The sequence below is a fragment of the Raphanus sativus genome, chromosome 7 (assembly GCF_000801105.2).
Source record: "Raphanus sativus cultivar WK10039 chromosome 7, ASM80110v3, whole genome shotgun sequence".
NCBI classification, from domain to species: domain Eukaryota; kingdom Viridiplantae; phylum Streptophyta; class Magnoliopsida; order Brassicales; family Brassicaceae; genus Raphanus; species Raphanus sativus.
Window position 1 is genome coordinate 3,483,306 of NC_079517.1, and position 16,421 is coordinate 3,499,726.

Consider the following 16,421-nt stretch of genomic DNA (forward strand, 5'->3'; position numbering starts at 1 on the left):
CAATAAGTTGCTAACTTTTGACAAAAAAAAAACAATAAGTTGCTAACAAATTAATCATATATAGGCATCTGTCGTCGAAAGCTATGTATATGTATCATAGCTATATAAATTTATGAGTCTGTAAAGCTAGATTCGTAGGAACCGATTGAAATCAGAAAACGATTGTATAGGGGAAGTCTTATTCCACTCACATGCTTGTCATTTTTCCTTTATGTGGTAGCAACATATACAGATTAATATGCATATATCATTTATCAATGTGTGGGTCACCTATGTTCTTGAATTATTGAGGTTTGATCAGTCGATTAAATATTTCTGTTGTACTGCTTTTCTGGGTTAGTTTTGCCAAGCGAGCAAAAATCCATTCCAGAGATTTTTTTTTTAATCCATTCCAGAGATTTCTATTGGTTTGTTTCCATTTCGTCCTTCCATTTATAATCGATTGATATAGCGTGAAAAACAACAACGAAATGAAAATTAAAAAAACTGGAGCATTTATATCAATCAAATTTGTTTGTTACTAACACATGCAAACTCTAATCAAACTAGTCGAGCCTTCGTCGCAAATAATGTTATTTATATTTATGTCACGTGTTATTCTGTGGTCGACCACATATAATTTTCTACTAGATCATAGATCATGACCCGCTCGACCGAGCGGGAGTCAATTTTTTTTTTCTTTTTTTACTAAATGTTATAAATGATCGCAATGTGTATTAATATAAAATTTTGATAAATAACAATGTGTACTAATGTGTTTAAATAAGCAATGTGTTTAATTACTAAATTTGATTTTTAAATTTTATAATAACGTAAAGTAATTTTTTCTATATTATTTAAAATATATAGTGCTATATATTTTGTATTTTCAACATTTATCATACAAAACTTACATTGGAATATTATTTATATGAAAATATGTGTAACATAATATATTTATATATTATATAAACATATGCACACACGCACGGGTTTTATTTTTAAAATGTATTCTATATTATTTAGTTTTATGTAGTATCGAGTTTGTATATTCAATTTTGTGTTTAAAAAACAATATCAAAACTGTCTTTCGTATGTAAAAATAACATTTTGCAATCGCGAGTTGTGTCTTTTTATTGTAACACAAAATTTTATATAAAACTTATGTTTTTTGTACATTACAAAATTTAATTTTTTAAAATAATTATTACGTAATTTCAAAATGAATTTGAACTCTGAGGTCTAATATATTTTGTGTGTAATGGTTCAAAGCATTTTTGATATATATTATATTTCGGTTTGGTTTGTTTTTAGTATTACTGTATAAGTATAATACTATACAATATTACTAAATTCTATACAATATTACTAAATTCTATACAATATATGAAGCTATGTGTTATTTGTTTTAGAAAGTAGATTAGGCCCAACATAGTTATAAGAATAGTCATATCTTTATATGTATGTGTCTATGACTTATCTACCTAATGTTATTCGTACTAATAAAATTAATATGGCCAATGAAAGTATACTGATCAATTTAAAATGAATTGTATAGGGTAATTATAGAACGATTAATATTTTTAGTATTCTTAGTATATATCTTATTTAAATCGACATGTAATAAATGTAAAATTCATATATGGAATATGGACAAAAAGAAGAACTGTATTTAAGAAAATACATCAATGCAAAGTTAGACTATGGTACGTATTATATCTAAAGAATGAGACATTTAATTTAAATATATGAGGTCCATCTATAAAAATCCACCTAGAAGAAGTTGTAATGTTTCTGTTTTAATAAGATAGATAGTAATATACTATACCATAGAAAATTGACATATGTAGGACGGAAAATTGACATATGTAAAGATGGTTTCCCGTAATTTTGAAAATTCATTATTAAATATCAATTAAAATAATTTGGAGGAAAACGGAAGGCAGCATTTCTTCCTCGGTGACCGTCGTGAGACAGGAAAGAGAAGAGAAAGAAGAGAGAGATCCCCGCCGTAAGAATCTTTTCCGGCCGACGGAGTGGGTTTCTTTAGCTACCGTCGGTCCGGTTTCCCATCGTGTTAGTTGTTTAGGTTTCTTTTCCTTTCCTTTCCGTTTTTTTTTTTTTTAGTTAATCTTTTACTCTCGTTGTCGCATCTCTTAGAGTGGACGGTCGGCTTTGGTTCGCCGTTGTGGCCCTTTCCATCAAAGGGGAACAGTCGGTTCTAGCTTGTGAAAGTGGTGGAGGCTCGGTTATGCTCCACGGTGAGGTTGAAGTTGTGGTTGGCGATGTTGTGGGAGGAAATCTCGGGGGAAACTCGATGATGCTCTCTTGAGGTAAAGGTTTGATAGCCGGTGAAGTCTTCCGGTGAGTGGACGATGGTTCTCGATTCACGCGTCTAGGATTTGAAGCGATTCAAAGTCGGAGGAGATCTCAAGGTTCGATGAAAACTCCAGCGTGAAGAGATTGCAGTGAAGAACGGTGATGAGTTCGTTAGGAGGCTTGATGGTTTCTGAGCTCCGATGAACGAAGTGTTTTTTGGTGTGGCTCCGGCGGTGTAGCGTCGGTGGCGGACGAGTTGCAGCGGTGGCGAGCGAGTTGCGTGAACGGAGCAGATCCTTCCACGTGTCTGATCCAGCGCCTCGCCGTGATTTCCGCTAGAACGGTTTCCGAAGTGTCGGTGGGATTCTGGTTGTTGGGCTGTGGTCCATTTGCTGTTTTTTGTTGTTGTTGCCCGTTTGTTTTTACTGGGCTTTGTGCATTTTGTAAAGTTTTGGGCTTCGGCCTTGTTACTATTGGATTTCGGGTCTTTAATATATTTTCAATTTGGAAAAAAAAAATTTGGAGGAAAACTTTTTTATTGGGGGATGCTCTTTAAAAACACCAAACAATTAAAGATTTTTCAAGAAACACAAATCTAATACATCTTTTATTTCTAAAAATGTTACTTTAACATTTTTTTCTTATTTCATAAAAAATATCATTCTATAATTTCGATGCAATTTATACTTATTTTTAGCTTAATATTAATTTGTAAAATATTTTGACCAAAAAAAATTATTGTTAAATATATTGATTTTATAAATAAATTTATTTAAAAATACTATTGATTAAATATATCAAATAAATGAAAACATGGATGTGTTTCAACTATTTTTTTTAATATGTGTAAAACCTGTCTAGACGAAGTAATAAATAGATGCAAAAATTAAAGTCGAGGAGAACCACAAATGTGGCACCTCTCATCTTTTTAAAAAAATTGGTGTCAAATAAAAATAAATAGAGAGAAAAAAGAAACAAATAACGCATAAAAACAAGAAGGATTTTAACAAACCATGATCATTGTTATCATTCGCCTACCACGTCACAACTCTTTTGTCCATTTCTTCCTATTTTTATTAGTATCTGTTTTAACTTACCCTCGAAAAATGGAGAATTGTTTCGTATTTTCTCAAACTTTTTCCAAATTATTCTAATTCCTTTCATCATCGACATTGAAACAAACGAACGAATAAAATATGTACTCAACCAGTCTCTGGACACTGGTGGATACTACTGCGGTATTCGGGAGACATTCACCAGTATTAAAAATTTATATAAACGTTAGAGAATTTATACAAAATATAATTCAACAAAAAGAATGATTGTTACCTCAGTCTAAAATAAATTAAATATAAAAACGATGGGGTTCCTGGAAATAGGGATTAAAACAGGAGAAGAAGAGATGAAACAGAAAATATACCAAAGACACGAAAGCACAGAGAAGAGAAAGAGTGTGCCTACTCAGCATTCAGTAACGTGGTATATAGCTCTTGTGTCTCTCTACAAACTCTAAAGAAACAGCTATCAGTAGAAGGGTTTTGAGAGGTCACGTGATTTGCACAAGATTTTCTATTGTTACGCCTCTCCCGTAACGCATCGATCTCTGTCATAACCTTAATCAACTAATTATTCTAACGCGCAACGCCCCTCTTGACGCGTGGAGTTTTACCTAAAATATGCATGGATTTTTTTTTGATCAAAAGCATGCATGATTTATCGTTCTCTTTTACTGCAAGGCAAATAAACGTGTACTTCTAATCGAAGAGGAATCTGATCAGGAGATGTGAATGATTTATTTAATTTTTCTTCCTGCTTTGATTAATCATTGCAAATAGTATAAGTCGAAAGAAAACGGCGTCCAGTTTTTTCGTATATATGCTTTTTAACTTTAATTTGCGGTAGTCTAAACCTAGTCCTCACCTACAAATTTCAAGCTGTTATAAATCCTTAACGTTCATTTCCACCTACTCTCCTTCACAAATACCAATTCACATTAAACCTATACGTCATCTATTTATATAAAGAGAATACAAACAAAACAGTTAATGTCAGTGTAAGCAAAATTGACATTGATTATCCTATGATTTATCATGGATGACATTATTGTGAACTAAGTCTATATTTATTGCGTTCATCAAAATAGATAGGTGGGATATTTTGGATCGTCCAAATCATATATATGTGAATGAAAACAATAATATGAAAAGAATATACGCAAATCGCATGGAAATCTAGTGATGTTCTCCACTATGTTGGGTAGACTTTTGGTCACCATGTAATTCATCTAGTCTATAAAGTAGAAGCTTGCTATGGTATTAATCTGCTTTTTGAAAGCTAGTTTAAGAAGAAGGCGTGAAGAAAAGAAAATGAAATTGTGGAATGTAGCGTAAGCCACGCTCGTGGGAGATGCGAGTGGGCAAAAAAAGAAGTAGAGTTTAGTGAATGATAAAATGCAACGCTACCTACTAGTTTATCCACTTGTCATGCAACCAGCCTGAGTTCGTTTCCCCTTTTCTATTGTTATTTTGGTTTTGGTTTTTATTACACCAACACGTTACACACTTCAAATAACTCAAAAATTAAAACTAAAAACATTTTGACTATTATGGTTATTTTGGAGCTATATATAAACCACCTGAGGCTCATCAGTTTCCTCCATGAAATAAAAAGAAGCATCTTAGAGAAAGAGAAAAGAGCGAGAGAGATTGAAAGCTTTAGGGTTTAAAAAACTGACTCTTTAGAAAGTCTTTCTACGTGAAAATCTTCTTCTCCATATCTTTAGAAAATGGGCATCATGATCAACTACCATTTGCTCGCTATCGTCTTCGGCATCTTAGGTAATGTTTTATTAATATATCCACAAAGCTCAATCCTAGCTAGTTTGTTCCGCAGCTAGCTGTTCTCTTCTCGTTCTCTAATGTTTTCAACTTGTTAATATATATCTTAACTAGTCGTACCAGTTATTTAGAACGGGTATATTTAATAAATATTTTGCTACAACAATCACATATATAGTGATTTATCCAAAAAAACAACAATCATATTGTTCCGGCTCCGTATCTAAAGGTCTATTTTCAAATATATTTATAAACTATATTTACGGTTCCATTGTATTAGTAAGACGTGAATTAGGCAAATAAATTACTAAGAAACGATTTTTTTTGTCACACTAATACTTCACTAAGAAACGAAATTTAAACTATGGGAAAGTTCATCATGACCCACATACCAATATGTACATGTAATATATTTCTCACTTTGTTTCTAGAATTTTCTTCATTTATAAAATCTAGAATCCCAAACTACCAAAAAATAAATCAGTGCGAAAGCTTTACAAATTAAAATTGTCACGCATTGTTGTCCATACACTCGGTACTTGTGGTTGATGCAGCAATTTATTCTTCTTTGAGTTTGGTTAAAGATGTCGGGTTGATTCAGTTACGTATGTCTCCATAAAACTAGATGCCTTTTATTTCTACAATCAACTCATTTTTATTGTTCTTTCTTCACGAAATTTCAGGAAACGCAATATCCTTCCTCGTATTCCTCGCTCCAGTGTAAGTACATACGATTTCTTTATTATTTAATGATGATTAAGATGGTTATCCATAGAAAATAATTATTTGATGATGATTAGCTAATACATTATTTGTGAAAATATTGCAGGCCTACGTTTTATAGAATATACAAGAAAAAGTCGACAGAAAGTTTCCAGTCTCTACCGTATCAAGTGTCGCTATTTAGCTGCATGCTATGGCTCAGTTACGCATTGATTAAGCAAGACGCTTTTCTCCTAATTACCATCAACTCCTTCGGATGCGTCGTGGAGACTATCTACATCGCCATGTTCTTCACTTACGCTACCAGGGAGAAAAGGGTAATTTCCATTTCCCATCTTATGCTCCTTGTATTTTTTCTAGAAAAACGATAGGTCTAAGTTTCCTCTCTAATGCGTTGCAGATCGCGGCTATGAAGTTGTTCTTAACGATAAATGTTGCGTTCTTCTCGTTGATTATAACGGTTACACATTTCGCCATTAAAAGTCTTAGCCTCCAAGTCTCCGTCCTCGGCTGGATATGCGTTGCCATTTCAGTATCTGTTTTCGCTGCCCCTCTAATGATCGTGGTAACTAAGCGTTATTTCAGTTTAATTCACAAACTTACTAATATTTTAAGCTAAACCAATGTTGATTTTTTTTCCCATTTATGTAAAAAGGCGCGTGTTATAAAGACAAAGAGTGTGGAATTCATGCCTTTCACGCTTTCTTTCTTCCTCACCATAAGCGCGGTTATGTGGTTTGCTTATGGCTTGTTCCTTCATGACATATGCATAGCTGTAAGCATTTAATTTTCTCAAATTTCATCTCTTTGGTAAAAGTAAAAAGGTAAAAGAAGTTACTGAGATATGTTTAATTGTTTTGTAGATTCCAAACGTGGTGGGATTCATACTAGGGATGGTACAAATGATTTTATACGGAGTTTACAGAAATTCAGGGGAGAAATTAGATATTGAGAAAAAAATGAATCCATCAGAACAACAACTTAAAACTATTGTCCTGATGAGTCCGTTGGGTGTGTCAGAAGTGCACCCCATTGACGTCAAAGTGACTGAGCCGGTGGTCCCCTTCTCTGATGTAGTTCAACATGAAGATCCATCCAAAGTTACTAACGAGGTGACAGGAATCCATGACGTAAAGTGCCTCGTAGAGATTGTCCATCGTGAAACTGTCTGAAGTGTCAAATGTATTGCAACAAGAAACGAAATATATATCTCTCCCTCACCCTTTCTCTTTCTCTTGGGCCTTGGCTCGTCGGCTGGCCGAAAGAAGAAATTGTATCAATTGGTGGTTTGGTTCCATTTTTGTTTCCTATGTTATTTAGTATCATTGATGTATTTGCATTAAGTTCTATGCTATAAAATTTATCTTTTTAAAGTGAATATATTAAAGTGAATATATTGCGCACAGAAAAAAATAAAATGAATATATTAGTATATATATAGATATTAAACAATCCAAATAAATCTTAATATTGTTTCAAGTTTAAATATGAGCCTCAGTTTGCCTCAGTTGGTTTTATGTATCTTTTTGAAAATAATCAAATAGATTTAAGACATTCCAATGTTAAACAATTTTTAAAAACTTATTTTTACGTCAAGACGTTTCGTATTTCGCATGAAAGGTTGTCTGATAGCTAATATGTAAGTCACTTAAAGTTTTGTACAATGCCAAGCTTAATTGCATCATCAAGTGACATCAGTCTCTGTACACTCAGTTAAAATAGGATTATAGAGACGATATGAAATATTCTTTTGTTGTTATATGATTTAATTATCTTAAGTAATCAGTACTTTCGTAATTTATAGATTCAAAAAAACCATGTAACACTTAGCAGACTGTCCTTTTCTTTATGTACGATCCTCCGAATATTTAGAAAAATAACAATTTGGAAAATAAAAAACCAGAGTAGTTCAGTGTCAAAAAAAGTTAAAAAAAATGTCCCCGACAAAAACTTGATAAGACCAACCATACTCTTACAGTCACGATAACCACCCTTAAAATAATTGCCAGATTGCGAGGGCATGTGACCCACGTTGTCCGAAACTAAGCTAGTGTGGACATTGCCCAGACCACAGAAGAAGAGAGTCTATATAGAAACACTAATCTTGATTCTTGGATCTTTGCAATTCAATCATCGATCAAATGTCAAAACCCGCCACATGTGACACATCACAAGACAATCTGTCAAAAATCAAGAATAAGAAAAGACTACAGAAACTTACATGAACATCATCCATCAACGCTCCAGAATCTTCAATTAGAATTTGCTTTATTTAAAAAAAAAGTTCCAGTTTTGGCCCATATTATAACATCACATATATAATGTACATCAACTCTTTGTCACAATGTCTTTTTTTTCTCTTTCTATGTTTTCAGAATAAATGAGTAAATATAAGGAACAAAAAGGGGTCAAAGACCCAAACCGGATCTAACCGGTACTGTTGCTCTCTGAAGTTCCTTGCTCACTCTGTCTTCGTTTCTCCCTCAAACTCTCTCCCCACATTTTAGCCTCTGCAACCGCACGCTCCCTATTGATGTCTCTGTTCAAGATCCGAGTCGTCTCTCTCGGAGAATCCTCCTTCTCTGAACCTTCTAGATCAAATTTACTTCCAGACCCACCTCCTTCATCATTCCTTGTTATTAACCTCCCTCCTCTTTCATCTCTGCTTCTCTTACTCTCATCTTTGTTTGGATCATAAGCTTGATTTGCAAGATACGAGAGTGCAGTCACCACATCCGCTATGAGTGGACGTGTAGCCGCCTGCTCTTGGATACACATTGAAGCCACAGCCAATGCTTGGTAGAGTGCACGTGTTGGAAACCTCCCTTTTAACCTAGGATCAGCCAGCTTTATAAACTTCCTCCTATCATTGAACAATGGACGAGCCTGTTGTAATAAAACCAAACAAAAAACTCTCAAACTTGTTCCAAAAAAAAAGCAAATGAAGAAACTGAATATGTAAAAAAAACTATTTACCCATGCCACTAGATTCTGCTCTCCATGAGGCATGTCAGTATCTATCGCCTTTCGACCAGTAATGAGCTCGAGAAACACCACACCAAAACTGTAGACGTCTGATTTAACCGTCAGCTGTCCTGTCATTGCGTACTCGGGAGCACAGTATCCGTAAGTGCCCATGACCCTGGTGGAGACATGAGATTTGTCTCCTGTTGGTCCGAGTTTAGCAAGTCCAAAATCAGAAAGCTTTGGGTGGAAACCCTCGTCCAGTAATATGTTTGATGACTTGAAATCTCTATAAATAACCGGAGGGTTTGCCTTATCATGTAGAAACTCCAAACCTTTGGCCGCACCGGCAGCTATCTTCATTCTCATGTTCCAATCCAAAGCTTCCTTATCCGGTGGAAGATCTAAAGCAGAGGACAAACCCAAAAGGTTAAAATATATAATAAGTCTATTTGCTAGAGGCTGCCAAAAGACCATCAACTACCATTTCTCAACATGGATACTTTATAAGGTAAATGATAAATAAACAAATGAATGAAAAGTCTGCTAAATATAGAGTTGACATTGACTGAGATCATGAAGAGAATCTTTGAGTTACAATTTGACTAAGATGAAAAAAGATTTAGACAAACGGATGAGAATTATACCGTGGAGGTGATCTTCTAAGGAGCCTAAGGGCATAAACTCGTAGACCAAGAGGCGTTGATCACCATCAGCACAGTAGCCAATAAGGTTGACTAAGTTGGGATGATGAAGAAGGCTGAGCATAAGAACCTCTACCAGAAACTCTCTGTTACCTTGTAGACCATTCCTGTCCAGTTGTTTAACAGCAACAACCTGAAGAAGAAGAAGAAGAAACATATATCCAGACATCTTTTTAACACCTTCCAAAAATAGAAAGTCGATGTAACACAATAAAAAAAAGAAAAAAAAAAGTGATACCTGACCGGTGCTGTCAAGCCTTCCTTTGTAGACACGTCCGAATCCACCTTCGCCTAAGAAAGTGTCGGGATGAAAGTTCATAGTGGCAGCAGCGACCTCGCGGAAAGCAAATGTATGAGCAGAAATTTGAGAAAGGCCATCCCTTGGAAGAAGCAGATCTCTTCTTGAACCTCCATTGCTCTTTGAGCTAAGCTTCTCCCCACCTGCAACATCAACAGCACCAACCAAATTTATTAATCACTAGTAACAAATCACCCTAAGAGAATAAAACTTGTATAAAAATCTCTTCAAGGGCACAAGTAAAACAAAAAGTAAGATCCTGATCTTAATTCAGTAAGATGATGTGATCTTTTGATCCTATTCATTTTCCAAGGCAGAGCCTGGACGAACTTGGGACTTCTAAATCAGATCAAAAACTGAGCTAAAACTGAAACAGAGGATGAAGATGATTCTCATTCATCATCTTTGGCCACCAAGTAAAGCCTAAATCATCTCACTATAGCCAGAGTACACAAGATCAGATCACCAGATCTTAAGAGCATGTAAAAATCAGATTCAATAAAAAAAAAAAAAAGACCTGAAGGTAGTCCAGAGATGTTATTATTGGATAGTGTCGGTTGTGTTGTTTTCTGAGACTTGGATTCGTCCACTGGATTCAGCTTCTCGTCATCATCACTCGAATCGAAACACGAGAAACAACCCATCTCCTCCTCCTCCTCCCCACTCAATTTAGGAAATGAATAGTAATCACAAAACTTGCAAAAACCCCCTCCTTTGGATCCTATTGAGGAATCAAATGAACAGGAATAGAAGAAAACGATAAATCTGAGAAACTTTTTTAGCTGTACCCCCGAAAGAAAGGAGGGGAATTGAGATTCCGACTTTTGTTCAGATTCGAACTGTAAAATTAAAAAAAAAAGAAACAATTGTTGTTTAGAGAGAGAGAGAGAGAGAGAGTAGAGAGGACAATGAAAGCAAAGCAGCTTGTTTTTGTCTCGTCCACGAGTGTTTGTTCTTTCACACAACTGTTTTACCATAATGGGAACTCAGTAAATCCTCCTCTTCCTCCTTGCTCATCTTTTTTCTTTTTTCTTCTCGTTGACGAGTTTCGATAATCTTCCATTCAAGCAAGTAAACTCTTTTCGTTTTGTTTATTCAATCAAATTAAAAACTTCTTTATTTAACTTGTTTTTTTTAGGGTTGTGATTTAAAACTTGGTGTCACACGATTCGTCCATGATTGTTGATCTGCGATCGTCAGTCTCAATAAGTGATCATCTCATGTCCGTCAAAATCCCAAGTGCACGATTGGTTTGACTTTGGACTAGATGCACGCACCATTCTTAAATAGTCAAACTCAAATTGCCACAAAAGTTCTAACCATTGCGTAAGAGCTAGTTACGGGATAGGAATCTTTTTTCGCTAACTTTGGCTGGCATGACTAAAAACAATGTATCGATAATGAGAAGGTACGGGCTTTAAGCCTCATATTCAGGTTTTGGGTCAAATATATTTATTGTCTGGTAATAATAATCATGGCAGTGGCGGAGTTCCAAGTTCCTAAATATCAGCTACATTGTAAAATAAGGGCCTTTTATCTTTCTAGTTATAGGCTTTTCAAAGAACATTGGCCCAACCCTTGGATTACATGTGAAAATAAAGAATCAGTTCAAATGTAAACTATATTCCCCCAACAATTAATAATATAAAAGTTTGATCAGGTTGAGTTTGATATGAATCATATGACTAATCCAAATTATAGAAGTAATATTAAATCAACGAAAACGAGAAATCGTGAGAAGCATCATAGCCTTTCCTCACTCTCGGTCAACGGACAATGGCTAACCACAAAAATACCTCAGAAATAAAGGAAACGTATATATACCCAACAAACTAAAACAGAGCAGAAAAAAAAAAATCACAATTAGTATCATCGAAAATAAGAGAAACAAAAACTCTAATAATGGATTAACAAAGGCTAATCCTCACACTTTTCCCATTTTCCTCCCTCTTTAATTTCTCACAAAAATATAACAGAAAAAAACAGAAAAGGAGAAAAAAAATAAGGGAAAAAATCAGTTAAATAGGGGTTTTAAATTTTCCCGGCGAAATGGAGAAACCTGGAGATCACGCAACCGAATCGGAAACGCTTCCTCACAAATCCAACGACCTAGAGAACACAAATCATTCCCATGAATCAGAACACCAATCGCACAACAACGATTCGACGGAGAAGGCGACGCCGGAATCGGAATCGGAATCGGAATCTTCCCAGCTCAGCCTTACCCAGGTGATGGAAGCCGTGGACGATTTCATCCAATCGCTCTCCTCTTCCACAGATCCGTTACAAGAGATCCCTCCAGCGGTGGAGCCGTTCCCGGAGACGGTCGATTCGCTGGTGTCGAAGATGGAATCATCTGGCCTCGGTCGGGACGAAACAGAGGACTCCGCGTTCATCGACGCCGTTAACCGCATCTCGATTTCGGTTATGAGACTGAGGGAGCTTAATCTAGATTCGACCCCGGTTTCCTCGTGGTTAAACCGGGCGAGTTCGGTTCAGCACCATGCCGTATCGCTTCTCGACGAAGAGTTCCGCCATCTCCTCGATCGCTCCATAGAGAATAACAATAAGAAGAAAAACGACCACGATGAATCGGACAACAACGACGAGCGGGAAGACGCGTTCCCGGATTTTCCACCGGAATCAATCGCCACCTTGAAGAAGATCGCCGGAGCCATGATCTCCGCGGGTTACGAGACGGAGTGCTGCATGTCGTACGAGACGTCGAGGCGCCACGCGTTCAAGGAGGAGCTGAGCGGGATGGGATACGAAGGGATCGTCAACAACGTGGAAGACGTGCAGAGGATCCCCTGGGAGTCTCTCCAAGGAGAGATCGCTTCGTGGATCTCTATAGTCCGCCGCTGCTCCTCCGTGCTTCTCCCCGGAGAGATCTCTCTCTGCAACGCCGTATTGCCTGAGCAAGATCACGCTAAAATCCGTAAACGCCTCTTAACAGGCTTTCTCTCCACGGTAACGATCCGGTTCCTAGATTTTTCAGGTGCCGTGGTGCTCACGAAACGGTCTTCGGAGAAACTTTTCAAGTTCCTTGACATGTACGAAACCTTACGAGAGTTGGCCCTTGCCGTTGAACAATCGGACTCAGATCTGATCCACGAGATTAAGCTGGCTCAGACGAGGCTAGGAGAAGCAGCAGTGACCATCTTTGGGGAGCTAGAGAACTCGATCAAGACCGATATTGGAAGAACACCGGTTCCAAGCGGAGCGGTCCATCCATTAACACGTTACACCATGAACTACCTGAAATACGCATGCGAGTACAAAGACACTCTAGACCAAGTCTTCCAACACTACGAGAAGGCTGAATCAGACCAAACCGAACCCGAACCGGAGAACCAAAGAGAAGACGACGAGGAGTACAAAACGTCAGCTTTTGCTAGACAGATGATAAGAGTGATGGAACTGCTCGACGCAAATCTAGAGATTAAATCGGCGCTGTACAGAGACCCATCGCTGAGATCAATATTCTTAATGAACAACGGGAGATACATTCTCCAGAAGATCAAAGGCTCCACGGAGATAAGAGACTTGATGGGACAAGCATGGACAAGGAAAAGATCGACGGAGCTTAGACAGTACCATAAGAGCTACCAGAGAGAGACTTGGGGGAAAGTGTTGCAATGCATGAATCAAGAAGGGTTGCAGGTGAACGGGAAAGTGTCGAAGACAGCTTTGAAAGAGAGGTTCAAGATTTTTAATAACATGTTCGATGAGATTCACAAGACGCAGAGCACGTGGATCGTGAATGATGAGCAGATGCAATCGGAGCTAAGGGTTTCAATCGCGGCTCTAGTGATTCCGGCTTACAGGTCTTTCTTTGGGAGGTATAAGCAGCATATTGATTCAGGGAGGCATACGGATAAGTATGTCAAGTATCAGCCTGAAGATATCGAGTCTGTTATTGATGACTTGTTTGATGGGAACCCAGCTTCTATGGGACGGAAGAGGACTTGAAAACTATGTGAGTATGATATGGTTACGTACTTATGATTATTTTTCCTTGCGTTCATGTTTATATATATAACCATTCTCGATCTGAGATTACCATGAAAACTTTTTGTTTTTTTTCGTTTAAAAGTTTGGGTTTTTCTATCGTTAACGTCTTATGTTTTAACTTCCTACTGGTTGTTACCCAAACTTTTTTAGAACTTAATAAAATGAGTACTTGAGAATTTTCTGTTTAAATCATGATTTTGATTCGTGATAAGTTGATCTTGTGGTAATACTAATATGAATATGTGTTAAGAGTTTTTTTTAATAGTAGCAATTATATATAACGATTTTTAATGAAGTTATAGAAACTTGGCTTTATTAAAGCACAAGCTTCGGACATCTATAGAAGCAAAATATGGATACAAACCTGGCTTTATCAGTAACCTAATGCATGAGTTTCTAACTTGGACCACAAGAAAGCAATAAAACCCTTTTATCAATGAAGACAAGGATGTATTATTGATAGCTGGCTTTATTTCAACGAAGTACAGAAAACAAACCACATGTAAAGAAATAATTGAGGTTTTGGATCTTAATCTTTTGGTTTAGATCTGTGTAAGTAAAAAGAATTACAAACTCTAGGGAGTTTTCTAGGTAAAAGACACACAAAAAATCTATTCTTCATGAGTGCTTTCACATTGTTACACCAGAATGAGCCAAAAAGGGGCTCTTCACATGTCTTTGTTTGGTAGTGGATATAAACAAGAATTTTAGTTAAACAGTGGTTGGTGTCAAAAATTATGGATCACGGGCTGCACATATTGCAATCACACACACACTTGAGTACATTATCATAAAGAAGGACAATAGGGAGACTGAAAAAAAAGATTAGCCACAATGTATCTTCCTCTTCTCTGTCTTCTCCTTCTAGCTTCTAGCTTGTCACATCAAGCTTTAGGCCGTGGTCGTGGCCGTTCACCACCGGGAGGAAGCTCGGACCCTTCTTCTCGCATCACAGTCGTCGGAGTTGTCTACTGTGACACTTGTTCAATCAACACTTTCTCAAGACAGAGCTATTTCTTACAAGGTCAGAGATATTGATTTTAACATTACTTGAACTTGTCGGTTAACTTAGGATCGGCCAGTATGTTTATTCGGTTTTCTTTATAGATTTTCGAGTTCTTGATTCGGTTTCTGTCAACACTTTCTCATAAAGTTAGCTAGCCATTTAGAATTTGTCAATCCGGTTATATAAATTTCGGTTTGCCAATTTTCAAATTTGTTCGGTTTAATTTCCTCATTGATCCTGTCTTCAATTGGTTTTCTTGGTACAGTTTCGGTCTGATTAGGGTTTTAAAACCAGTCTACTCTCTCTGTCTCAGGAGTGGAAGTTCATGTGAGCTGTAGATTCAAAGCCAGTTCACCGAAAACAACAGAGGAAGTGAACATATCGGTGAACAGAACAACAAACAGAAACGGCGTTTACAAGCTCGACATCCCTCACGTCGACGGGATAGATTGCGTCGACGGAATAGCCATAGCGTCTCAGTGCAGCGCCAAGCTGCTCAAACCCTCCTCCGACAACAACAGCGTCGGCTGCAACATCCCCGTTTTTCAGACAGCAGCAAACGAAGTATCTATCAAGTCGAAGCAGGATCGTGTCTGTATCTACAGCTTAAGCGCACTCAGCTACAAACCTTCCCACAGAAACACCACACTTTGCAGCGGCGGAAAGAGACATCACCACCAGCGAGAAGAGAAGGTGGAGAATAAGTTGAGAGATTCGAAGCTCTTCTGGCCTTATATGCCACCGTACTGGTTCCCTTGGCCGTACTCAACTCTGCCGCCGTTGCCTACTCTGCCTCCGCTTCCGTCTTTCCCTTTTCCTTTTCTTCCCTTAGGAAACCCTAACGCATCATTGCCTGCGTTTGACTGGAGAGATCCTACAACATGGATACCTTATCTCCCACGCTTTCCTCCAAGTGATAACAATCCTTAGGGCTCAGATTCTCTTCCCTTTTACCTTCATATCTTCTCTGTTTCCTCTGTTTTTTTTGTGTGTGTTTTTTATGTGTGATTGATTTACTTATTAATGTGTAATTAATTATTGTTCAGATAAACAAAATAAGGATTTGGTTTGAGAGAAAAAGGTGGGTTACCTATTCGCTTCTTTTAGTTGAAGCAGTGGGTGGCTGTTTGTGGTCCCTTGGAGGAACACTTTAAAGAGTTCATCTTTCAACTCCAAACATTTAAGTATATATAATATTATTTATAATTATACTTATACTAATATTGATACCTAAAATCAAAATTATAAATCATATATATTAATTATTTTGGATATTTATAGATAGAGTTGGATGTTTTTGATACAATGCCCAAATAACATTATATCTATGGTTACTTCCAAACAACCAATTCAAACCATATATATTGAGTATTTTTAGTCAGTTTTAGATATGTTTGAAGAGTTTAGATATAAAATACCGAATCAAATTGAATAGTTTGGTTATTTTCGTTTAAATCTGAATCCAACTAAACCAGAGAGGACTCGACTTGAACCCAACCTAGATTTTCCAACCTGGATTTTTGTAATACTCTAGTCGAATCATTTTTCAAACCTTAAAAAAAAAACAATACTCAAAT

General features: G+C 36.8%; 4 protein-coding genes across 4 annotated transcripts; 3 read left to right on the forward strand and 1 right to left on the reverse strand.

The window, feature by feature from the left end:
* Positions 1 to 4,954: 4,954 nt before the first annotated feature.
* LOC108816164 (bidirectional sugar transporter SWEET15) lies at positions 4,955 to 7,236 on the forward strand. The gene is made up of 6 exons (XM_018588734.2): positions 4,955 to 5,135; positions 5,819 to 5,855; positions 5,965 to 6,175; positions 6,259 to 6,423; positions 6,514 to 6,633; positions 6,722 to 7,236. The coding sequence occupies exons 1-6, from the start codon at positions 5,084 to 5,086 to the stop codon at positions 7,028 to 7,030; spliced, it is 894 nt and encodes a 297-aa protein (XP_018444236.1). The 5' UTR covers positions 4,955 to 5,083; the 3' UTR covers positions 7,031 to 7,236.
* Positions 7,237 to 8,107: 871 nt separating this feature from the next.
* LOC108818503 (serine/threonine-protein kinase PBS1) lies at positions 8,108 to 10,713 on the reverse strand. Its single transcript, XM_018591490.2, has 5 exons — positions 10,342 to 10,713; positions 9,765 to 9,967; positions 9,470 to 9,659; positions 8,835 to 9,226; positions 8,108 to 8,744 (listed from the first exon to the last, which is right to left on the reverse strand). Exons 1-5 carry the CDS (start codon positions 10,466 to 10,468, stop codon positions 8,286 to 8,288), a joined length of 1,371 nt encoding a protein of 456 aa, XP_018446992.2. The 5' UTR covers positions 10,469 to 10,713; the 3' UTR covers positions 8,108 to 8,285.
* A 1,056-nt stretch (positions 10,714 to 11,769) lies between these two features.
* On the forward strand, positions 11,770 to 13,958 carry LOC108816540 (exocyst complex component EXO70B1-like). Its single transcript, XM_018589111.2, has one exon. The coding sequence runs from the start codon at positions 11,874 to 11,876 to the stop codon at positions 13,794 to 13,796; it is 1,923 nt and encodes a 640-aa protein (XP_018444613.1). The 5' UTR covers positions 11,770 to 11,873; the 3' UTR covers positions 13,797 to 13,958.
* Positions 13,959 to 14,613: 655 nt separating this feature from the next.
* On the forward strand, positions 14,614 to 15,944 carry LOC108814580 (uncharacterized). The gene is made up of 2 exons (XM_018587179.1): positions 14,614 to 14,862; positions 15,158 to 15,944. Exons 1-2 carry the CDS (start codon positions 14,673 to 14,675, stop codon positions 15,772 to 15,774), a joined length of 807 nt encoding a protein of 268 aa, XP_018442681.1. The 5' UTR covers positions 14,614 to 14,672; the 3' UTR covers positions 15,775 to 15,944.
* The last annotated feature ends 477 nt before the right edge of the window (positions 15,945 to 16,421 follow it).